Source organism: Periplaneta americana, chromosome 1, assembly GCF_040183065.1.
Source record: "Periplaneta americana isolate PAMFEO1 chromosome 1, P.americana_PAMFEO1_priV1, whole genome shotgun sequence".
Classification (NCBI taxonomy): domain Eukaryota; kingdom Metazoa; phylum Arthropoda; class Insecta; order Blattodea; family Blattidae; genus Periplaneta; species Periplaneta americana.
In genome coordinates, this window is record NC_091117.1 from 144,515,327 (window position 1) to 144,542,301 (window position 26,975).

At 36.5% G+C, this 26,975-nt stretch overlaps 1 protein-coding gene across 9 annotated transcripts in view; it reads right to left on the reverse strand.

The window, feature by feature from the left end:
- gem (transcription factor CP2 like gemini) overlaps window positions 1-26,975 on the reverse strand; it is a 506,340-nt gene that overhangs the window by 257,560 nt on the left and 221,805 nt on the right. For 7 of the 9 annotated variants that reach the window (XM_069828902.1, XM_069828883.1, XM_069828892.1 and 4 more), the window contains exon 2: window positions 2,867-4,995. In XM_069828902.1, coding sequence (XP_069685003.1) covers window positions 2,867-3,530 — 664 coding nt within the window. In that variant the 5' untranslated portion in view covers window positions 3,531-4,995. The remainder of the gene's footprint in view (window positions 1-2,866; window positions 4,996-26,975) is intronic. The other 2 variants (XM_069828911.1, XM_069828927.1) reach the window with 2 other exon arrangements.

The window sequence follows — 26,975 nt, forward strand, 5'->3', positions numbered from 1 at the left end:
CGAAGAGAAAGACGACCATATAAAGAATAGCTTCTATGAGGAATTGGAACATACTTTTGATCAGTTCCCTAGATATCACATGAAAATTTTATTGGGGGATTTCAATGCTAAAGTAGGACGGGAGGATATTTTTAGACCAACTATTGGAAAAGAGAGCCTACACGCAATTAGTAGTGACAATGGAGTTAGATTAGTCAACTTTGCCACATCGAAAAATTTAATTGTCAAAAGTACAACATTCCCCCATAAGGATATACATAAATATACTTGGACTTCTCCAGATGGATTGACACACAACCAAATAGATCACATCTTGATAGATAAACGGAGACATACTAGTATAGTAGATATTCGAACTTTCAGGGTGCAGACTGTAATTCTGACCATTATTTGGTGATTGGAGAATTAAGAGAAAGATTATCAGTAGCCAAGCGAGTAGAGCAACAAGTTAATATTACTAAATTCAATATTTTGAAATTAAAGGACGAGGAAGTTAAGCAAAATTATCAGGTCGAAATTTCGAATAGGTTTGCCACTTTAGAAAGTTCCGACGAAGTTGAGAAAGAATTAGATGTTAATAGCGTGTGGGAAAATATCAGAGATAGTATCAAAATTGCAGCTGAGCAGAGCATAGGTTATTATGAAACTAACAAAAAGAAACCGTGGTTTGATGAAGATTGTTGCATGGTAGTAGAAAGAAGGAAACAGGCAAAATTGAAATTCTTACAGGATCCAGTTGAGGAGAAGAGAGATAATTATTTCAATGAAAGACGGGAAGCATGTCGTACACTTAGGAATAAAAAGAGAGGTTACTTGAAGGAAAAACTGAATGAGGTAGAAACAAATAGTAAGAATAAAAACATTCGAGATTTATATAAGGGTATAAAGGAATTTAAGAACGGATATCAGCCAAGGGTAAACGTGATCAAGGGTGAGAATGGCGACTTGCTTGTAGACTCTCCATCAATCCTAAACAGATGGAAAAACTATTTTGCGCAATTACTAAATGTACATAGAACAAATAGAAATGATCGGGACGAAATTGAAATACAAACTGCTGAGCCATTTATACCCGAACCCACGCTTTCAGAAGTCGAAATTTCGATAGAAAATCTGAAAAAGTACAAGTCTCCAGGTATCGATCAAATTCCAGCAGAATTAATACAAGATGGTGGAAGTGCATTATATAGCGAAATTTATAAACTTGTACTTGCTATTTGGGAAAAAGAAATTGTACCAGAACAATGGAAGGAGTCTATAATTGTACCTATTTTTAAAAAGGGGGACAAAACCAACTGTGGTAACTTTCGAGGAATATCACTTTTGTTGACGTCGTACAAAATTTTGTCCAATATTCTTTTGAGAAGATTAACTCCGTACGTAGATGAAATTATTGGGGATCATCAGTGCGGTTTTCGGCGTACTAGATCGACTATTGATCAGATTTTTTGTATTCGACAGATAATGGAGAAAAAATGGGAGTATAAGGGTACAGTACATCAGTTATTCATAGATTTCAAAAAGGCATATGACTCGGTTAAGAGGGAAGTATTATATGATATTCTTATTGAATTTGGTATTCCCAAGAAACTAGTTCGATTAATTAAAATGTGTCTTAGTGAAACATACAGCAGAGTCCGTGTAGGTCAGTTTCTATCTGATGCTTTTCCAATTCACTGCGGGCTAAAGCAGGGGGATGCACTATCACCTTTACTTTTTAACTTCGCGCTAGAATATGCCATTAGGAAAGTTCAGGATAACAGGCAGGGTTTGGAATTGAATGGGTTGCACCAGCTTCTTGTCTATGCGGATGACGTGAATATGTTAGGAGAAAATACACAAACGATTAGGGAAAACACGGAAATTTTACTTGAAGCAAGTAGAGCGATCGGTTTGGAAGTAAATCCCGAAAAGACAAAGTATATGATTATGTCTCGTGACCAGAATATTGTACGAAATGGAAATATAAAAATTGGAGATTTATCCTTCGAAGAGGTGGAAAAATTCAAATATCTTGGAGCAACAGTAACAAATATAAATGGCACTCGGGAGGAAATTAAACGCAGAATAAATATGGGAAATGCGTGCTATTATTCGGTTGAGAAGCTCTTATCATCCAGTCTGCTGTCCAAAAATCTGAAAGTTAGAATTTATAAAACAGTTATATTACCGGTTCTTCTGTATGGTTGTGAAACTTGGACTCTCACTCTGAGAGAGGAACATAGGTTCAGGGTGTTTGAGAATAAGATTCTTAGGAAAATATTTGGGGCTAAGCGGGATGAAATTACAGGAGAATGGAGAAAGTTACACAACACAGAACTGCACGCATTGTATTCTTCACCTGGCATAATTAGGAACATTAAATCCAGACGTTTGAGATGGGCAGGGCATGTAGCACGTATGGGCGAATCCAGAAATGCATATAGAGTGTTAGTTGGGAGACCGGAGGGAAAAAGACCTTTAGGGAGGCCGAGACGTAGATGGGAGGATAATATTAAAATGGATTTGAGGGAGGTGGAATATGATGATAGAGACTGGATTAATCTTGCACAGGATAGGGACCGCTGGCGGGCTTATGTGAGGGTGGCAATGAACCTTCGGGTTCCTTAAAAGCCATTTGTAAGTAAGTAAGTAAATATCATTAAAACATAGCGAAGAATATAAATGCACAGAAATTTACTTTCTTCTTTCACTAAATCTCTATCATCATCTCATTATTACTGTCCCTAGAGGAAGTGTGCTGGATCATCAGCCAGCATTGCAATACCCTTGGAAATGTAGTATGATCTTTATATCTAGCAATAAAAGCTTCAAATAATGAGAGAGAAACGGAAAACATAAAATAAAATAAAATAAAAATCCTTACCTGTGTCTCCCTTCTTGAGTTTGTCCTTACGCTGGTCCGTCCCAATAGCCGTCGGAGGCGAAGTTCCGGAGAGTGGATCTTTGTTGTCCTTGAAGCGAGAAATTGTTGTCATCAACTTAGCGTTAGCACCGTTATTGCAGTCGCCAACAATGAGAGGTTCCGCAATCACCATCTGCTGTTCATCGGCTAGAGAGATCTGCTGATGATCCTGTGGAGAAGACGTTGGCACCTTAGCAATTGGAGAGTCGGCATCGTCCCACATCTTCCTCTTGCGTCCTCCAGCAAGTGTTGTCATAGAGAATCCATTGTTGACAGTTGTCACCGTGTTCTGTATCATTCCCACACCTCCACCATAGAAAGAGGAATTATTAACGGCGACTGTCAAGTTATTTTTTACGTTATTTAAAGCCAATTTAAGATCAGGCCAGGAAAAGAATTCGTCGGGTCCGTTATCATCTGATACCAATTCGGTCGAACTTGAGGAAGGACTTATGGGGTCTGACCAAGACTGAACTTTGTTTCCGATCTCTTCGGTACCTACTGGAACTAACTGGTGATCTTGAACGGCTGTTCCTAAAGGCTGAGTGTCTGGAAATGGTAGATCCATGATTTCAGCCACATCGTTTAGCATCACTTGAACTTCCATACCTTTGAGGACACGCATTGGATGGCTGTGGATACTGACGAGGAGTGAGAAAGCCCAACACTGGAACTTACAAAGGAGTGGAATGGAAGCAACACTCACTGAGTCTGCAGTGATTGGCTAAAATGTAATATCTTCTATAATTTTGATTGTACCCCGCTTAAACAAAGATAAAGGCTGGAATGTGCCGATTCTCTCCTTAAAAATTACCAATGAAACCGGAACTGTTTTCAAGAGACTGTAAAGAAGCGGCTAGATTCCCAGTCATATGAAACATCACTCGGATTCTATTGCGTATTAAGACAATTAAGAGTTTGATTACATGCACACTGTTAGTGTAAACTCAAGACCAAACAAAAAAATCTGCTGCAAGCTGTAAAAATATACGTAATACTATTTTGTTAGCAGACAAAGTTGGTGTATTCTTGAAAATCACTACTATTTTAATACCCTTTTTGAAGGAATATATAACTCTGACAAATGAGTATACCTTCCTCTATTCCTTTCATCAACCGTTCAACTTCTCTCGAGGACTGTGATTTCCTTCGCACTGAGGGCCAACCGACGCGATTCACGATCTACGCTCCAACTCCGCGGTTGACTTTCTATACATGGAGGTTCGACGACAGCAGTAGTGATGACAGGGGCAAGATCTTCGGCACGGCGACTTTTTCTCTGTCGGCTCTGTTGTTTCTTCTGCTCGCAAAACCTTCTAGCTCTATACACCACCATCACCATGACCACTTTCGGAGATAAAGGAATCACCAAATTCAGGTTGTAGTAGCACACGAGATCAAATATTATCACGGAGATACCACCGACCCGCACTGCTGCGGACAAACCGTTCTAGGAGACACCAGTAACTAGATTGGCGTTAAGTAAATTAGCCGCACCATATTGAATTCCGCACTCAGACTACGAAACGTTTCTCTTAAGCCACTTTATTCACTTGTTGTCCACAACAGTTCGTCTGATTTTGGAAATTTGACTAGCGGCACAAAATCATAACTCGCTTACCTAAAGTCCCGTACAGGCTCCAGAACAAAAAAATCACATTTGGTGCTGTTTGATTTCAAAGAAGAAATTATGACGGCCAAAACTGCTTTCTGGTATTCTCCCGATTCAGTATTGTAATTGAAGTGGTTGGAAATTGTATTTCACAGATTCCAATGATTTTAACCAGTTTTCACTATAGTGGGATTAAACTGAAGGATTTTAATCCTGGCAACTATATATTTTCATCAACAAAAAACCAACTCTGGCTGCATATAATTCCGCAACCAAGATGAAGCGATGAAATAGTCCTCTTGCGTTCACGTTTGGGAATCCAATAAAAGCGACGACGGGACGCCTTCTGGCAAACACCTAAGGGTTTGAAGTTGGTGTTACTGCAGAAATGGTACTCTGAGTTACCAACAGTGCTCGATAGCTGCTCCGTGTGATGGTTAGAAGGTGGCTTTTCCTCGTCCAAATACATTCAGTGTCTCTGTAACAAAGGAAATGAAACAATTATGAGTTGCTTGACATATTACCGCAGAAGAAAAAGAATTACCTGGTGCACAGCAGTTGTACACAATATGAATTAATAACAAGGTATTCGTAACCTGTTGATACAGTATATCACACTAGTCACAGCACATCTATTCGTTTATCACATTTGATACAAAGTTCACATCCAGTACATTGGCCTAATTTATGGTTAAGCAACAAGCTTAGAAATTCCGATCGTTAATAATTGATAAATTTATATTTAACGCTCCTTTTAAATTACAGAAGTTTTTCAAAGCCCATGAAGGATTAATAGTCAAATGGAAACACAGAGGAAAGGAATCTAAGATAATGTACCCAGAATATAATTCCGTATTATTTACGTGATAACCCGTCAGTTAACTGATCAAGATCAGATAAATGTTCAAAGCACTAATTTTAGTCTATAAACCAGTAGTAACCAAAACTACGAATCTTACGTTCTTAAGGATGAAGAACTAAAAAGGTACAGTCTAAGAAAAACGTTTTGTCGCACAGATACTCTATAAAGTAGGCAGTGCGCATATCAGACATACAACTAAACCAAACTAATTTTATTACCTCAATTAACCTTCTCTTGTGAACTAAGTCGCACGTCCCCTGATCATGAGCACTGTCTCCTTTCTGGAACTTACAAAGTATCTATGCGACAAAACTTTTTTTCTAAGACTGTACACAATGATTATCGTGCGCTTGTGTGCATCTTGTTGTGATGAACATGAATGAGATTTATAAATTCTAACTTTGTTAAGTCAGTGATTAAGTTTGTAGAACAATGATAATACAGTTTTGTTCATAAAAGAATGGGGTTTATTCAGGTATAAGTCAATTTCAAAACATTCCCATAGGGTTGTCCTTTTTCTCCTTCATAACTAGTAGCCTCTCTCCTAGGAAATGAAAAGGATTCAGAAAAAAATCTTGCAGAATATCTTAAAATTTTTACAGGCTTCCATAATAACGACAAATTGCAAGGTTCATATCTCAATCCATTTAGAGGTCAGTGTCTTGTCAGTGCGCTGGAACAATCTCTATTAAATGCATGGCATGATAGCAAAATCGATAGACGAATAGCATCAGCATGGAAAAATTTTTGGAGTCTGTCCTTCATCCTAATGAACAAGAGCCAGATCTTCAACAGCTGCATTGCACCTGTACTTCTGTATAGGGCGCAATCCTGGTCACTCACCAAGAAACAGACATTAAAATTAGAAAGATGTCAAAGAAAAATGAAAAGGAAAATACTCAGAATAAGCCTGAAGGACTGAGTTAGAAATTAAGAAGTGCGGCGAAGAAGCAGCATAGAGGACGTGCTCACATTATCTAATAGGATGAAGGCGTTGGGGAGGAAACGTGAATGCAACCTACCAGATGGGCACACACGGCGACACTGTGGGATCCAAGAATTGGCTGGAGAAACCGTGAACGACCGAGAACCAGATGGGGGGACGAGTTCAAGTGCAGCTAGGAGGACTGTGGACCAGAATAGGACGCCAAAGAATACGATGGAAGGACGCAGTCAACCAACTTTGAGCGGCAGCAACAACCAGTGCTAGTGTAATAAAATTGTGGACACTAAAACTAGGAATGTAAATATAGACCATCAGGTTGGCTCTTCTGATGGTCAAAACTCGAGCCACCCCTGCCCAAGCAGGAGACCTTGCCCCCATTGGGGATCTACGGCTTGTATTATTATTATTATTATTATTATTATTATTATTATTATTATTATTATTATTATTACGGTAACACTGAATAAGCCATGTATTGTGGGTCCCTATCACCACGGCATGGCGCGTCCTCAGGTTGCGGATCGAGGAGACGGCCTCCAGATATGGAGGGTAGCTGTGAATATATTGAATAAGCAGTCGCGGACAGCCGATGAGGGGTGGTCCTCCAGCTTGGGGGTTGGGCGAAGGGCTAACAACCCTTCAACGTACAAAACAGATTGTTACGAATCCTTCAAATAAGCCTCGGAATGGGACTGATTCTCTGGCACGACCACAGAAATCGATTTGATGTTAGATGTTATGTTTTATTTAACGACGCTCGTAACTGCAGAGGTTATATCAGCGTCGCCGGATGTGCCGGAATTTTGTCCCGCAGGAGTTTTTACATGCCAGTAAATCTACTGACATGAGCCTGTCGCATTTAAGCACACTTAAATGTCATCGACCTGGCCCGGGATCGAACCCGCAACCTTGGGCATAGAAAGCCAGCGCTATACCAACTTGCCAACCAGGTCGACTATCGATTTGAGGGAGGTGGGATATGACGATAGAGAATGGATTAATTTTTCTCAGGATAGGGACCAATGGCGGGCTTATGTGAGGGCGGTAATGAACCTCCGGGTTCCTTAAAAGCCAGTAAGTAAGTAAGTAAGTAAGTAAGTAACACTGAATAAGATCAATTTGCATTTGTAGGTGCAAAACCATTCTTTTCTAGTATGAGTTCGAAAAAAAAAATGACATTAACTCACTCAACAATCGCTTGAATTTCTGTTTATTTCATTTTCCATAGCAACAACAGTGAAACAAAAGAAACGGGAGTTTTTCTGAAAAATCTTTCCTGACTTTTGATTAACTGTATATACTCGAGATTATTCTTATAATGGCGTATATTTAGCTGAAATCTAGAATTTCCCACAATGCCGGAAATCAGGTTCAAAACTTGGTGAAGTTCATGTGGAACTTGGGTCTATATTTTACCTACTCCCATCCCCCTGCCATTATTTCACTTAACACTCACAGCAATCCTCACCATCACTGATGCAACGGGAAGCTCTCATATTCTCGCGAGACAAACGTCATGGATTTTTATGGCGAACATTCCATGGAGCGAACAACAGCAAGATTTTTCCGAATTCGTTGCAACGCCTGACACCTCAAGACCGATATACAGTAGAACACGAACAGATTTGTACGAAATGAGTGGGTAATGTTCAGAAGCATTCAGGCGGCGTTTATTCGTCACAACAAGATGCACACAAGCGCACAATAACAATTATGATTCAGTAGAAATGGGTGATTGAATGGAAGATCAGCGGCTTATCAGGTAGCTAATCGTGAACTAGGGAGACGGAATAACAGAACAGGACACACATCGATGCCCACAATTCATTTAAAATTAGCACTCTTATCAATCGATTAGCTTGCATATGACAGGGCGAAGACAGATTGCACAGATGTGGACTATCCACAGACCAACAGTGATAAATCATACAGGTTACATTAATATTTTTTTTTCCTTCTTCTTCAAATATTAATATTGCATATATTATGCTAAATGCTACAGTAATTGTTGACTAGACTTCGGATTTTTAGGTCGTAAGTCAAATTTAGGTACCTAACCTCAAAGTCAATTAAACAGGATCTAAACATATAGTTTTAAGTATTCAAAATTAAGTAATATTCATTGTATGCTGACCAGACGTCCTCTTTTGTCCGGACATGTCCTCCTTTTTAGGCCTTTATCGGGGTCCGGGAGGATTTTAAAAAATCAAGAAAGTCCTTTTCGTAACTTGTATGCCTGATATTTTGAAATTATCCGATTTGACGCCTTTTTTTCAAGTAAATTGCCTGTATGTGGCAGCAGCATCGACGGAATATACTCTTTGTCAACGATCATAACTCTCTTTGCTCCTCCTTGTTATGGTCATTGCTCAGAGGTAGCTAGTAAATCGAGAAATCGAAGTGCGAATGTAAATCTAAATAGATATTTTCTGCCTTCTTTAATACCTATAGTATCCTTCACTTTCATATGTAGCTACGTAACTGTAAAATCATTACTATTAAGTTTTTCATAATTATTTTGATATAAAATAGATATTAACATAGTTTTAAGTACTATATAAGCTTTAAATCTGTACTGTAAATATTTTGTAATAAAATAGATACTGGCGTGATTTATAGTATAATATAGACTTCAGCCTAAATCTAAGTACATATTTTCTTTCCTCTTTTTTCGAACAATGTCCTACTTTTTGTAGCTTTGTGTCCTCTTTTTTATCTTTGTGAATCTGGTCACCCTAATCCGTTGCGTATTAAAACGATACTTTCTTAAATTTCGGAAAGGAATGTGTATTTTTATCTAGGTAATGTATCCATGACATTAACACTGAAAATAATTTACCTAGTATTTAAAATGTTAAATTCGTTTAACATACAACTGGAATTTCAATGCAGTTTATTCAGAATCCTGCTTGCAGTATTTCTTTGTTTAGTGTTAATCTTTAGATGTTGTCCAGTGGAATCATTTCAATTAAAACGAAAAGTTTGTATATTGATTAAATGCCTAGTAAGATCGGAACAGGTATACACTCTCTAAATCATGATATTTAAAACATTGTTATTTTTCTTTTGGAGTGTAGTCATGGGATAACATCTCCACTCATGTCATATTCCTTTATAATATTTACTTATTGTCTATTGTAGACAGATTGTAAATGTGGCATAAGTGTTATTAAAAAAATCATGATAACAGTAGAAGTTATGTCCATAGCAACCAATGTCACTGAAACTTCTTTCAAATTGGATACATTAGTTAATTTTACATTTCATCGAAGATACACAAGTTATTAATTTGTCATAGCCAATAGACCTTTGAATATGGAAAACCCAGATTTCTTTTCTAAGACAGTCGCTCATTTATCCAAGTTCATATCTTCAAATCTTGTTGAAACACATTTTGTTTTCCTTATCACCTCCTCTACAACAGTGAAATACATTTATCTTGTTCCGTCTGTTACTTATCTTTATTGTTTGATAACAAGTCAATACAAACTGAGTACGACTTCTAGGTTTGTAATGAAAGAACATAGAAATAAAAACAAGATCTGATAAACTGTAAGCAATATTTGTTTTTGCAGTGCAGTCTTACGTTCTCTTCATAGTAGTAACACAAGCTGATCTGCTTTTCCTCACTTCGTTCAAAAGAAAGACAATCTCTTCTACTCAGTGTAGCTGACAATAATAAAATTGCTTAGTTGGTTGTGCTAATAGATAGAGCCAAGACTACCTTTTGTGAAACAGTGTTATCTAATTATCTTCTATGGGGCATTATAGGTTTCTTTCATATTCGAAATAAGGTTGCTGGCTTTGGAAACTGTATTCCTGATGGTTTGAGCTATTCTATGTAAAACACAGAGCTTGACAGTTCAGCGGGAAGTCTTGCAGACGTGTCAACCATATACTTTACTTTGCAGCATCAATGTGTAGAACTTCGAAATCGTCATCGTCTACACCAAGATGCAAATCTTCAGACCTTTGTTTAATGTAAAATATTGTTCATTTACTACCCTAACGAGAGGTCTATGATTTCTTAACGTGTCGCATATGAAAAGTAGATTTTTTTTCTAAACAATGTGAAATAAAGTTACCGTCAAATGGGCAAACTTGGAACAGTGTTTAATTTGGAACATTATCATAGGGTATTTTCGTTTTGTCACAGTGGTAACATAATCTTTACTTGTTATTTTTTTGTGCAGCACATAGTTTCTATTACAGTTTGGCGTTACTGTAACAAAACTAAAATACCCTATGATTTTGTTCCAAGTTAAACACTGTTCCAAGTTTGCCCATTTGACGGTAGTTTATCGCAAACTTCATGGTCTGCTATTTCAACTTAACTACAAAATTAAACGTTCTGGTTTGAAAAGAATGAATGGTAGCGGACAACATCGTAGCAGCAATAATTCCTTTCTGATGGACTATTAAGTTCAAATGAATACAAATTTCACGAAAAAGTTCGACGTTGCAATAAGAAAGGCATTTTATGACAAACTCTAGCATGTAAAATAGACATTTTAGACATTATAAAAAAAATCCGACAGAAATCTTTTTATATGGCCTGTAAACTTAATTATATAATCATATCCTGAATATTTATATACAGTATATAAAGAGTGATTCATGAGGATTTACCGTCACTTACGGAGCTCATTTCCGAAGACATTCTGAGCAAAAAATGTCGTATAAACATTTGTCCTAATCTCAATGTTTTCAAAGTTATATTAATTTGAAGTTGTTAGTAAAATACTTTTTTTCTTTAGTTTTAAGGGTAAGGAAATATTACATAGAAAATGAACTATTCAGAAGTGTATCTTCAATCCTAGGAGCTGTTAATTTTATCTCTACAACAATTAATATAAAACCAATTAATATAAAGCCAGAACGAATTCCTAATTTCTTTAATTGGCTAGTGTTCTGAAGCTAAAAATGTGTTGTTAATTTCTTTGTACATATTTTATTTTTCAATTTTTAACTAAAAATGACATCTTTTTACGTACTTATGACAAAAATTGTTACAAATCATACGACTTTAGGATGTTTGATTCATTACAGTGTAATTATGCATCCTAATGTACAGTCTTAAAGAATTTACAAGCGTGGCGTGATTTGTAACAATTGTTGTGATAAGTGCGTAAGAAAATGTAATTTTGTAGTTAAAAATCGAAAAAAAAAATGTACGAAGCATGGAATTCACAACACATTTTTAGCTTCAGAATAAAAGCTAATTAAAGAAATGATACTCCTGAATAGTTCATTCTTGGTAGTGGTAGTGGTAGCAGTGGTAGTATCTGTATATCGTCGTCATCATCATGTTCTTTCATTTAACAACTTTTATATTATTTATGATAATCAGTTTATGGCGTTTTTCAGTATTACTTTAGCGGGTAAAATTTATCAAATTTGTATTGCTGATATAGGAATTTAGTGGGTATTTTTAAGTCACAGTGGGGGGGAAAAAATCTCATTTTAGCGATTTGTGCACTGTTTCGTAGCGGATTTTTAAGAATCGGATTGGCAACACTGAATTGATAATGTCATCTTCAGAAAGTCTCTTTATTTCAAAGACTAACCTAGTATACAGCATTTCTGACCTTGAGGAGATTGTCAGACATGGTTGTTATGGACAAACAAATCAATGCACATAACGAACTGCGCAGAAGTATCGCAATGATTGTGTGTGCGCGCACATTCGCTCAGTCTTAACCGAGAAGTCAGCTAATCTTTCAACCCACTAGGCTGCTTCCGTCTCCGAGAAATGGTAAAGAAATTCACACGGAACACATCGTCTATGTATGTGCGTTAATTAAACAGCGTTTTTTTTTCAGTTCATTCGAAATGATAAAATTAAGTGTATGGCTCAGCATCTTTTACAATTGCCGATTTCTGACTGAAGGTGATGAAGTTTGGCGCTTGCAAGTTACTATTATATTTCTTACCAAAAAATGTAATTGAACTGTGATAATCATATTCTGCTTATTGATTACACCGCAACTTTTCACATAGTATAAAGAACGCGGTGTATGCAACTAAAGTGCATGACTTTAATGTTGTGTGAAAGTCACGATCATGGTTCGACTACTACCTACGACATGAAACTTCATCTATACCAATGTGATATTTGACTTCTTAGGTGGGGATCCGCCATCATACTCTTTACATCAGATCGAGGAGAAGAGTTTCATCAAATAATTTAGATTTATCTGTAATTTTATATCACTTTCGTCCCATTACAAATATATTAGTATATTACCATTTGGATGTACCAATAAGTGCAAAATTTGAAACATTTACTGCACGTGAAAATGTTTGTATGATATTTGATCAATTTTATTTTTTATTTATTTTTTTTATTGTTACTAGCATTATATGGTACTAATTTTTATTGTATTTATCTGATGCATGTAGCCTATAAGATAAAACATTGTAATAAATATAAATAGATCATTTTCTTAATTAATAACAGTGTATATCTCCAATAAATGATTTCTTAGCATCGCCACAGATACACTTGATTGTACTTGTCACTATCTCTTGTCACTAGAGAGTTCTTGAAATTTATATTTCCCCCGCCATTCATAAAATATTTTGATACGATACCTCTTGCACAAAAGGGGAGATCTATAACTGAAACTAGATTAATATATTTCAATATTATTTGTATTTATCCTGGTAATAATGAACAGTTTGATTCGTAGATATTTTGTTTTTGCAGCATTAACTTCCCATGATTGTACGAGAAGATTCGAAGAGAATGGCACTTACGTACGTAGACTTTCGGCTCCCCCCTACTACTATTTAATGCACAACACAATGTCAATACGGCGGTTGCTGTCGTCTGCGATACAACGAACTTTTCTGTTGATTTTCGAGTTCGTCATTTTTTTCCGGTTATTATATGCTTATTTAAGTTGTGTTAACTCTCGCTAGTGGTTTTATATTTTATTTTATCCGTCTTGGTATTTATTTTATTATTGTAAATATTTTTGTTTTATCACTATTATTATTATTATTATTATTATTATTATTATTATTATTATTATTATTAATGAATTATTTTGTATTACAATCTTTGTATCATTTCTGTCACGATTATTTTATTATTATTATTATTATTATTATTATTACTATTATTATTATTATTATTACTATTATTTCTATCTTCAGCATTATTATTTGATCCCTATAAAATTTATGTAGACTACTGGACTGTACCCGAGCACGAGCATATGCTCATTTCGGGTATCTATTCACATGTATTCATTTCAAATGTAAATTGTAAATACATTTGAATTTGAAGAATACAAACAATTATTATACTACATACTACTTCACATATAACAACAAATATTAGACTCAAACCGAGAGCTTGCTCATGGGATCACCTATTTCCAGCATACTAGCAGAAAATATATTCTTACACAACATAGAACAGACATATACACTAAACAAAAACAACAAATGCGCAGACATCATCATATATTGGCACAGATACGTAGACGACATACCAATACTATACAAAGGAAACAAAAGAGATTCAAAACCTAATCAACACATAAACAAAATACATCAAAGCTATACTACACATTAAAAATTGAAAATAACAAATCTATAAATTTCCTAGACATCACAATAACAAAAGTTGACAACAAACACACATTCTAAATCTACAGAAAACCCACAACAACAATAACAACAACAACACACATATTAATACACAATACATCCAACCACCCAACACAACACAAACAAGCTGCATTCCGAGCAATGGTACACAGACTACTTAACATACCAATGAGCCAACAAGACTACAACTAGAAGAGTTAAGCACAATCAACTACATACCACAAGAAAACGAATACAACCCCAACATAATAGACAACATAATAAGAAACACAAAACAGAATTTTATTACAAAAAACATAGGAATACAACACAAACACTAGAACACAAAAAATGCATCACACTAACATACGAAAACAAATACACATACAAGATTGCAACCTCATTCAAGAAATTAAATTACAACGTCGCAAACAGAACACAAAACACTCTACAAAAGCATCTCAACACACAAATAAATACAACCATACAGGTGTATGCAAACTCAAATGCAACACTTGCAACAAGTTCTATATAGGACAGAGAGGCAGATAATTTCAAACACGTTACAAAGAACACATCACAGCCATAACCAAACCACAAAACACTTCCACATATGCAGAACACATCACAAACGCCAACCACACCTACAGCAACATAAACACAGGCATAAAAATTCTATATTTTCAACCGAAAAACCAGAAACTAAACACACTAGAACAATACGAAATATACAGGCACACAAAAACGCACCCGCATCAAATCCTCAACACACAACTTAATTTCAGAACACACACTTTTCGACTCCACATTACACTACACAAACACACCCCCACAGGAAACGCAATCAGAAGGAGCGAAGACCACCCAGTTCTGATGATAGTCCCACCGGCTGAAACTAGTCAACAAGGTAACCTATTTAATTAACACGTGAAAGCATATATATATATATATATATATATATACTTTATATTCCAAAGTGATATAATGTTAAAAGATGTGTAATCAAGATGTATTTATTTAATCATTTATGTTACTGTTGAGTTTTTGTATGAAGAAAATAATTGTTTATTTCACAAATACTACCTTCAATTCTATTATGTTTTACATCAGCAAATGTGTGAAAATCTAAGTAATTTTCAATTTGTAATCGTTTATACTAGTTTTTTTTTTTTTTTAAGATGAGACATGACAGTTAACCGGTCAAGCTTGGAACTACAGTGTCATGTTGCCAATATGGACTAACACGCCGTCAGCTGATAGAAGCTAGCAATTGTCGTTAAGATGGCTGACGTTAAAACTTTCATTGACAATTGACGTGAAGGTAAGAAAACAATACAAAAATCGACAGAGAATCAAAGACGAAACGTACCAATGCTAACATTGTGCGCTCAATAAATGTCGCCAAGAGAGCTATTAAGCACTCGCCACGTGGGAACGGTAAGTTTGGCAACTCTTATCGTTGTTACCATAGCAACAGGCCTACCACGCTATGTGACATTCAGTTGTTTTTCCGATCGCAACGCTCCTATCATGTCCCATCTTTAAAAAAAACAAGTATAGTGAAAGTTTGACTTCGAGCCACTACACTACACGAATAGACCAGATCCTGGGGGCCCCCAACTGGCACACGCGCATCACTGTCGTGACAAGGTTGCAACCGCATTGCTTGTGTGTTGGCTGAGAAATGCGTTGCATTATCTGTTTCTCATAGTGTAAAGTCCCATACATGCTGAGACAGAGCACGTGTCTCGATCACTCATTTAACGACGCCTTCAAACATCGCGTTTTTCGGTGATAATGAGAAAGGAAGTAGGACAGTGAAGATAAAAATTAAAATAAGTATAAAATCATGGAAAGCAGCAGAGAAAAATATAAGATAGAAGAAAAAGGCAAGGAGAAATGTATAAAACACCAGGAAGGAGAAGTAAAGAAAAGAGGTAGTCTACAACATCAGGAAGGAGAATAGGTTAAGAAAAAAGTAAACACGGGATAGAAGGATAAAATGTCTGAAATTGTCTCTCTTCAATTTCTTTTATTTTAATCTGTTATTTAACGAAGCTGTATCAACTTGGAGCACGGCATATGAAGTCTTGGCTAACAATTTATTTCAAATTCAAACCATATGCAGATGAAATGGTAGAGGAATACTAATGGGATTTTAGAACGACACGGTCCACAACAGACCAGATTTTTACAATGAGACAAATACAAGAAAAATGCTGTGAACGAAATCTTTAAATACACTACCGGTTTTCTGTTTCTAAAACAGTTTATGATAGTGTATTGAAAGATGAGTAAATGTGAGATGGAATGAACAAACGAGGTTTCCATAGGAAATTAGTAAACTTGGGCAGAATAATAAGAAAGTTTATACAATACTTGAAGTTGAAAAACAAATTTCAGATGGTTTCAAATTAAATGCAGGCTAAATACAAGGTGACACAATTACTCCCGTATTGGAATTAGTAGTCCGGAAATCCAACACACAAACTAAAGGAACAATTTTTAATAAAGAGAGTCAAATTATTTCCTATGCGGATAACGTTTTAGGAGAAAAGAGGAAAAGCAGAATAAAGGGTCACGAAGAAACATTTCTAACCCTTACAGTAAAAAAAAAAAACAAGTAAATTTCGATTAGAAATAAATGAACAAAATCAAATATATTATGTTCATGTAAAGGAAACAACCCCGACAAAATAAAAACCAAAATACAAACAAAGAAGCCTACTCTTGAAATAGTTGATAAGTATATGACAAAAAGTAATGGATAGTGGAAGTGTAGAATTGGCGGCAAAAATACCATATTATACACCACTTCCCATATTAGGAGCCAATAAAATCTTGGTTTTTCTGAACCGATGTATGCGACGTGCGAAGTGCGAGACCCGCCTCGCACAAATCCGGACAACACGAGAGATAGTGAGTGGTTTCTATAGTTGCGAGGTGCGCAGACCTCGCATCTCGCAGTTATAGAAACCACTCACTATCTCTCGTGTAGTCCAGATTTGTGCGAGGCGGGCCTCGCACCTCGCACGTCGCATGCGTCGGTTCAGAAAAACCAAGGCTTAAACATACATACAGAGATACTAAAATGAGAATTTCCAAGACTTTAATAAGGCCTATCACTACATACTGAGCAGGGACATGGACCTTTAGAGCAGATTATCAGTAAAGAACAGATCATATTTGAAAGAGAGGCACTGAGGAAAATTTTGGTGCCATGAAAGTCAATGAAGAAACAACAAAAAGTTAAAGGAGATAAGAGGAGATTTAGATATTGCGTCGTTCATAAAAATTAATAAACTAAAATGGTTAGGTCATATCAACAGAATGTATGCCATAAGAAAAGCACCCCAGGAAAGCAGGTTGAGAGGCAGATACAAAACCAGATGGTAGGACTATGTATATATAAATATAAGGAAATGTAGAATTTTTAACTGAAAGGCAAGACCTAAAGATAGAGAAGTCTAGAAACTGTTTGTAGAGGAGGCGAATTTCCACAGCCATCTGTGAAAAAATGTCAACTTCGAGGTTATATAGAGTTGATGAAATTGGTGATAGTTATATCGTATTTTGGCAAGATGAGACCGAGGAATCACCGTGGATTACTTGACATTCACTTTATGGTCTGGGAAAACCTCGAGAAAAAAAAAAGTTAGGTACTCAGCCCAACCGGGATTCGAATTCACGGCCGAGAGCAATCTCAAACGAAGAGGTCAATTCTTTACCACTGAGCTACGTTGGTCTGCCAAAGAACACAATATTCAAATACAGGTGGAGGTGGAGGTGGAGGTGGTGGTGGTGGTGGTGGTAATAAATTATAATCATTTTTCTGAGAAGTTTTAGAATATAAAGCCTGTTACGATCGTACATTAAAATTTTCACATCAACGTTTTACAGGTTTGCCAACGGATCTTTTTCCCCTCGTGATGCCTATAGGTATAAAGAGATTTAGTTATCCCATGTAAACTCATTATTTTGACAACAGGATTTTTAATTTTGTTGGAACTGATCAATGTATTCTAGAAATTGACTCAGTTTTGAGTTCATTTAAGAAGTCAATTTTCCTTTTTACCGGACGGAAAAATTATTATTATTATTATTATTATTATTATTATTATTATTATTATTATTATTATTATTATTATTATTATTTTCACTAATGGCAGGTACTTGGCTTCGTCATTCACTCATACGAAACGTTGTGTAGATCAATTTACCAACAGAGTCGTTGCCCAGGGTGAGCTACAGGAAGCTGATCTTCTTCACACCCGCGATGAGATGAGATTATGTTGGAGATTTGTTGGGATGTCACAGGGGAACCGGAGCTCTCGGAGAAAACCCCTATATTAGCTGGACCACGGTCTTGCCCAACACAAGTCATAAATCGGGGATACACCGGGGATCGAACCCGGATCCAAAGGATTATAAGTCCAACGCTCTAGCCACTAGACCACCATGAAAACAACATCATCACTATTATTATTATTATTATTATTATTATTATTATTATTATTAAACTTGGTAAATTACAGAGGCTACTGAGAGATCAAAAATGCTAGTGTCATAATGAAAGAAAAGTGGATTGAGATAAAGCACTCAGAGAAAACACAATTCAAAGCCGCTTTAGCTGAGGCAAATCTCACTGGTCTGCAAAGAAAAAACTGTCACGTAACTGGGCTACATCTGAGCCTGATCTATTTCCTTTCCATACGTGCCAGCCCACACATAACTAACAGTGTGGGTAGGGACAGAAGGGTGTCGAACTTTTGCGTGACTACGAAACATATAAAAATCGTTTGAGGTTATATACAGCAGGGTGGAGCAGCAGAACGCTCCCTAAATCCGGGTTCCAAGAGAGCAATGAGCAGTATCTGTATAACCTGCGATACACACAAGCATGCTCCCACTATTACACAGATCTGCACCTGCTGAGACATTTTAACAAAACAACTATTTAATACGTAAATCTTTACAAACAAATACAATATAACAAAACAGGAAAGCACGTTAGTTATGGGGTAGTCAGTGGTCGACAACTCTGCTCCGTCAGTATCCATGAATTCACAAAATGTGCATGCATTGAATGTGTGTGTAGCAGTCCGCAGTCAGAGCTATGTGAGTTTAATAGTAACGTTCTCATTACAACCATAAATTAATGAAGATAAGTACGTCTGGCTTTACACAGGCCTACTCATGTGGACAATTTTATTTTCAACATCAAAAATCAACTAATGAAGACTGAGATCACATCCGAGCTGCAATCATTCGAAGCTAATTCTTTGCCAAGTTTAACCGAAAACTTAACATCCTATATCCAGACTCTCGTTTCTCAAAAACTGTAAAAAAAAAAAAAAAAAATACAACTGTGAACTTCTTCAGAATAAATTGTGGCGTTCTCTGGAACAAGAACTTAACTACAAAATCTTGAATTTGAGATACAGAGTATCAAACATTTGAGATCTGGCATAGGAGCACCGCTCAGAATGACATTCAAATGTTTCTAGAAGGCGTTATGTTTTTTGAGGGAAATAATTTTTTTACTTGGTTATTTAACGACGCTGTATCAACTACGAAGTTATTTGGGATTGGTGATAGCGAGATGAGGCCGAGGATTCGCCATAGATTTTACCTGACATTTGCCTTACGGTTGCGGAAAATTTCAGAAAAAACCTAACCAGGTAGGCCTAATCAGCTCAAGCGGGATTCGAACAGCGCCCGAGCGCAACTCTGCATCGGCAGACAAGCGCCTTAGCCGACTGAGCTGGTGGCCTTGGAAGGAAATAATATTTTGTGAGAAGGGAGATGTTATTAAGGATTCAATATATGCTGAAAACTTAAAGCGACGTAACGTGCGTTAAGTTGTTATTCCAGGAAAGGACTGAATTCATTAGGGTACCAATAATTTCAAAACTACTCTTCATTTTTAATAAGCTAAAAAAAAGTCTTAGTTACCAGCACATTGGAAAAATGTATTTTATTATCGATATATATTTAGTGTTGTATTTATGCATTTCGGGAATTCAATTTCCAGTAGAGGCTTAACAAAAATATGCAGACATAAGTGCTTTCTTATGAGTAATTGTTACAAATTTCAATACTTTTCAGAAAGATCGAATAAAAAAGTCAACTTTGCACACAAATTCTAATGACAGTATATACCAACGACGGGAACCAGCCTCTCTCAGAGAGTTTAGCTTTTCCCACTACCTTAATTTATGTATGTAGGTACTCATACTTACTGCTCTTTTTACAATACGAGTTCCCCGTCCCTAGTATAGGTGCACAGAGTGTTAAAAAAGTATCCAATATTTTAGGAGGTGCTAGTATGCATCAAAACAAGGAAAAAATGTCTAATAAACATGGGTCTACAACACATACTTTGTGAGATCTGAACACTTGTTCATAGGAGGTGCTCAATGTGACGTCAATTTATGGCAATGCATTTTTCTGCCCTACAATACAACAGGCTACCAGATAATCATACCGTAGTTGACACCCCTGACATGGAATACTGATACGTCGCAAGGAATATTGAAAACAAAAGTCTGGCTGCGGATATGAGTGGGGTTCAGCAGAGATGGTGTTGTGAATTTTCGTAATCAGCATGTGTGGGCTGATGAAAATTACCATACAGTTGAAGAAACAAGGCATCAGCACCGATTCTCAATCAACGTATGGGCAGGCGTTTTTGGCGATAGATTAATACATGCTGCCACAGAGATTAACAGGGGCTCGTTATCAGGACTTTCTAATTAATGTATTGCCTATTTTGCTGGAGTATGTGCCACGTCAGCAAAGACTACAGATGTGCTTCATGCACGATGGCACACCATCACATTTTTGCCGCAATGAGCGTCAACACCTGACGCTGACATTTTAGGATCCCTGGATTGACTGAGGAGACCGCACACCTTGGCCTGCTCGTTCCTCAAATCTAAATCCCCTAGACTTTTGGTTATCAAGAACAACCAGGTCAATTTCAAAGAGTGCGTGATTCCTTACGCCGAAGGGCAGAGGAATGCATTGCCATGAATGGACGTCACATTGAGCACCTCCTATGAACAAGTGTTCAGATCTCAGAAAGTATGTGTTGTAGGACCCATGTTTATTACACATTTTTTTCTTTTTTTGATGCATACTACCACCTCCTAAAATATTGGATACGTTTTTCTTAACACCCTGTAGACCGACTATAAGCAAATTACCACGTACGCTAATGGCTAAGCTGGCAGTCTGACTGGCTTTACGAGGACGAGTAGTCTGATAATTTCCAGGTGCCCGGAGCTACAAGCTCTTCCGAATCAACCGATGCTGTCAGATGGGCCATTCTGCCTCAGCCCCTGACAGAGCTAAGTCCCGTCCACAAACGAGTAACGTGATAAGTCCCAGGGGCCCGGAGATGCAAGTCCTTCCTATATCAGCACTACTAGCCCCAAGACTTCAACCCAACCTGTTTCTACTACTGCAGATGATAAATGAAGTGGGAGAGTGGTGGAGAGCGTTGGTGAAATGATGGAGGAAAACGGGAGAAACCAGAGAAAAACCCTCTGTAATGTCTGCTTTGTCCACCGCAAATTTCATCACGACCTAGCTGGGAATCAAACCCGGGCAGCCTGGATGGAAAACCAGCGCGCTAGCACTTGAGCTACAGACGCGGCGTAATGGCCATGTTATGTCACTCATCCAATTGCGCATTTTCTTTCACTGCACTACGCAGGCGTCAATGGAAGCTGCACACATGCCGACGCCTACTATGAGGCGATAAAGTTATGATTGCCGAAGGAAAACTCATCCAATAGACAGACAACTATATAAAATGTAGATTCTCGCACTTAGAAAACACATATATCTTTATTTATCATAGGGTAAATAGCAACACGTAAGGAGAGCGTGAAGTAAAGTAAATATTATCAATAAAAAAAAACCAAGACAAACTAAAATACAGTATTATGAAACATTCCAACACAAAAGCTGAACATTTACACTCATTATTTAAAAAAAAAACATCTGGCGAACGCTTCAACAAGAAGATTTCTCGAGGTATTTACGTTCAGGGACCAATTTCAAAATAATTCCATAAGAAATGTAAGGGATATAATTTTTATTCGATAAAGAAATATAAGCAAAATACAATTAACTGAAAACATAGAGAGATAAGAGCGAGAAATATTGGGAAGGAAAGAAGAAGAAAACACAAAATCCAAACCATGAATATAATGATGACATGCTGGTAGGGATATATGTCATTATGACAGTTTAAGAGGAAAGACTGTATAGAGACAATCGGCATGCTAAAAACTACTTTCCCAATATTAGGGTGAATGAAACTGTACATTTTTGGATCTGAAAGTCGATTTGTTTTTGTTTCATATTGTTCTTTAAGATATGAAACATTCATGTTCGATCTACAAGTGGGAAAATGTGTAACACTTTATATAAGATGAAGTTTTTAAAGTTACCGGTAGTTACAAGCATCATCGCTTTCGTTATTACATCAATCGATAGATGATAGTTTCCAAATGAAATGTGTGCGATAGAGGGAAAATGACGTCATATGATTACAACAGTCGATCGTGTAAGTGCAATCTAGACGAGTGCACTTAAGCAAAGTAGGTTCGGTACTCAAAATAAAAAATAAAAGAATTTATCATATGAAACTAAAAAAATAAAATAATTCATTATAATTATATGTGAAGGTTGAAACTAACAACTTTTACAAGAGTTAGAAAATTGCTTTGTTATGGAATCGAAAAAGTCGCAAGCAGAGTACATTCGTGCTTATCGCAAGCGAAAAGGACACGATGATAGTGAAAAGAAAAATTGTGAACCAGCAAAACCAAAACGTGCCAAAGAGTGGAAATGAACGTGTAAGTAGAGTTACCATCCGTCCGACAAAAGGAGAACATGTCCTCTTTTTTAATCATTTTATCCTGTCCGGCAGGTATTAAAAAAAATTGAAATGTCCGGCACTTCGCATTTCAACTGGAATTAATATGAATATTGAATAATATGCGATATTATGCATAGAATATCTAAACAAATGGTGAAAACCTATGAAAGAATTTAACTGCTTTCAATGGTTGAAGCTGGATCACATAAAAAACATAAAATAGATGACGTATTGACATGCATTGAATTCTTACACTAAAAACGTCACTATTCATTATTCTAAGCTGTTTTATCAATTTTAATCTGCAATGTACAAAAATATGCCAATCAAGTTAATTTGGACAAAGATTTAAGTTTAGATAAACAATGGTGCAAATTCTTCAATTACAATAGTTCTGCGAGCACTGAAACTTTCTCAGAACTCTTAAAAATATGTCAATTCTATTTATTTATCCCAAGTCACAATGGAAGTGCTGAGACAGCATTTTCCCTAATATCTGCTCAATGGACAAAAGAACGAAATCGCATGCTAATGGAGACAATCAGAGGTACCATCATAGTGAAATATAATTTCGAAGACATGTTCTGTGAACAGTTCCATAGTTATTTGTTACAAGATATACGCTTCTCTCTTCAGGCTCTTGTGCACAAAGTGGGCTCCACCGATGAGTAGGGTACAGATGTAATACTGATCCAGCAACTAGTGAGAAAACTAAGGTGAGCCGTTGTTTTTATCTTTACTTAATTTTGTTCCTACCAATTTTTAAAAAGTCCTCCTTTTTTCAACAATGTCCTCTTATTTTAGATTCCATGTGCTCCTACAGAATTTCTTCTCATGGTAACCCTACTTGTAAGGGAATACCAGAGAACGTAGAAAGGTACGAAAAACTATTTTACAATATGTAGCAGTTATAGATAATATTGCATCTATACATCAACTGTAAATGTACAAACTATAAATGTGATCAATGTTAAAGAAATGTAATTTTATAAAGAACTTTTTGGTTATGTTAATAAACATTTTATTAACAATACGTTTGCTTACATTTGTAATGTATTTGTTAGGTTGTGCTACGAACAAGATCTAAAAAATATTTGAACTTAATTATGTACAAAAAAAGACGTTTCACGCAATCCAAGAGATTTCATAAATCTCCCATCACATTTTTAACTTCGTCACAAACCTAAGTAGGAGGAGATGAGTATATAAGAATAAGAACAGAAAATAAATGGGTAAACTGGTTTATACTTTGAAGTCATGTAGTGGCACCATTAACTAATTGTCAATGGCTAATGGCAGTCGCCTAGACAAGGCCCCCCTGTAGATGATAATGCAAATATACAAGTACTGGCGAATAACGGACAAGGTCACTCAAGAACTGGATTTGCAAATTCCAAAGCCACACACGCATTTAACATGGCAGGAATTTCGCCACTTCCAAGGCACATCTGTTTAAGCACAAGACTTTCTACAGCCTTTGTTTGGACAAAAATCAACTTCTAAACAAGCTCTGGCTAATGGAAACAAAGACGAGGACTCCTTGTTGCATTTGTACTACACGTAGGCAAGTGATAATGTTCACCGAGTACATGGGTGAAAGAACAAACTACAAGACGAACTTTAACATTCGTCAACCTGAAAATAGCTTCAGGATTTGACACACACGTAGGGAAAGAACTAACATTGCAAGGTCGCGACCTGGAAACGCGATCTTGTAATAGTTATAGGGCTGAAGATGGTCAGCCTTTAATAGTAAATGGTGGCGTCCGAAAGTTTCTTGAACATGCATCAGTTGCAATATACTCATCAGCGGACCTCGCCGAGTGATTGAAGTCATAAACTTTAATCTGTGAGAGCTTGAATTCTGAATTCGAATCTTCCTATTTGGTGTTTTATTACTTTTGTTTTGTATTCCAATTTTATATAACAGGGAAGTGAAGATGGGTTCAGCTTGGTGGAGACTAGGAATAAGGAAATTGAAAAACAGGAGGGGTACCATAGAGAAGGATATCTGCCCCCTTTGCGGCACGGGAGATGACGCGTTCCATATATTATTAGTGTGTCAAGAAACAGACAATACAAGGAAAAAGTGGATAAATAATAAATTGTTGAGCAATGAATAGATATATAGCGTATAAGAAAATATATAATATAACTAATATAAGAGAGTTAAATAAATTGGGCAAATTTTTAATGATAGTGAAGATGAAATGGGAAGAGAAAGTTAAAATTAATGGTGTATTAAATTGAGTTTGTAGCGTGTATGTGTGTGTTTGTGTTTTTTGTTTTTATTTTTTGTTTGTTTTAGTTGTGAGACTTGGCATAGGTAAATAAAATTGTAAAGTAAGGCAGATCTGGGGTAATATAGAATGTAACAGGTCTGTCTTACAGATAGATGAATAAATATATCATATAATATCATATCATATTCCAATTTTATTCTGCCACATTTGGTATATTGTCATTATCAGAGTCCGAAAGTTCATGCATTTGCATAGTAATTCCTGGAGAATATAACTATATGCTTACACACTATCTATACAAATTGTCAATATTTTTTTAGTTCATTAAGCATGGTGTTATGCATAAGTGCACATTTTGTCATTTTTATATTCTTAATGTTTTAGATCTATAGGCAATTTATAAGATTTACAGATATTTTCCCTCGTGAACGCAAAAAGTAGGAAACTGCGTGGGAAATAAAAAGAAAAGTTAAGTATATCCTTGGCGCTACAGCCCATGAAGGGCCAAGACCGACCAGCCGGCTGCTGGCCTCACGTCCACATGCCGAAGCAGAGATGGACGATCATTCAACCAAAATGGAGGTATCGTGTGATTGGCACGATGATCCCCCTAGTCCGTGATGAAGTACGAAGACTCAAAGATTATGTGCTAGGTCGCTGACTTTGACATGTCTCCATATAGTTTTTTTTTTTTTTTTTTTTTGTTAAATGTTCAACGAAGAGTTCAGTTATTTGAATCAATAGCACCTAATACTCCATTTCCACTTGCTCCGATGTTAATCCGATGGGTACATATGCGGTATGCATGTTGGTCTACAAGCAGTTATAGAGGTAGTCAATTCGTTGGACTTGAGTAATGCTGGGTCAATTGACACAGCTCAAAATATATAGCAAACACCGAGTTGGAAGGGAATTTTGTATTTATATCTGCTCATTTTTCCGGTTTACCAAAAGCAATTACGTCACTGGAAACTCTTGGCACTCCCTTACATGTGTCACTAGTCGCTTTTTAAGGAGCGAAATCAAATCTGAGTTCTGCTGCTGGCAGTGTAGGGTAAAATTAAAGGAAAAAGTGACACAATTATTTTTTAAAATCTTGGATACTAACAACTGTGCCATATTCGAGACATTCTATAAGGGAAATCCTCCATCGCACAAAAAGATTTGTTCTTTTTCGCGGAATAATTAACACCACTTAAATACGCCCCAATAACCCCGTGCGACGTGGAAAGAAGTTTTTCACGATACAAAAGTATCTTCGGAAGCAGCAGACGAGGTTTCTCAATTGAAAACATCAGCCACGTGTTGGTTTGTGAACTGCAACTCTTCGCTGATTTTAGGCAACGGAACATCTGGTTCAACGTTCAATGTAAGTTCATACTAATTAACATACAGTATGTATTGTTGCAAGAGACGTAATCTCTTCATTTATTACTGTATATTTATTGACATATTTTTAACTTTTTAAGAGCATATTTGCATGCATATTTTGTATTCTTTTAGGGCATGAACTTTCGGGCCTTAATCATTATATTGTTACTCAATCTTTCACACAGGCCTATAAAATATTTAATGGCATTTATCGCATACACCAATCTGTGCGATTACTATAGTCTGTTACATGCGGGAAACGATTTTATCGCGATCTTCCCTTGTAAGTACATAGCAGAGCAATGGTGAAAGGAGAAGTGTAGAGAAAAGAAGTATCGAAGGAAACCTGTGACACTGAACCTGTACCGAACATAATGCGAGAAAATCTGTAGCAAATAAAAAATCTACCTCTTTGCCAAGAATCAGTAGTTTGTCTGAGGAATGACTGGATTTTGAAGAAACTAGACAATATCTGCTACTGTGATGAGGGTTTAATTCTACCCCTTTTCCAAGAATCAGTAGTTTGTCTGAGGAATGACTAGAT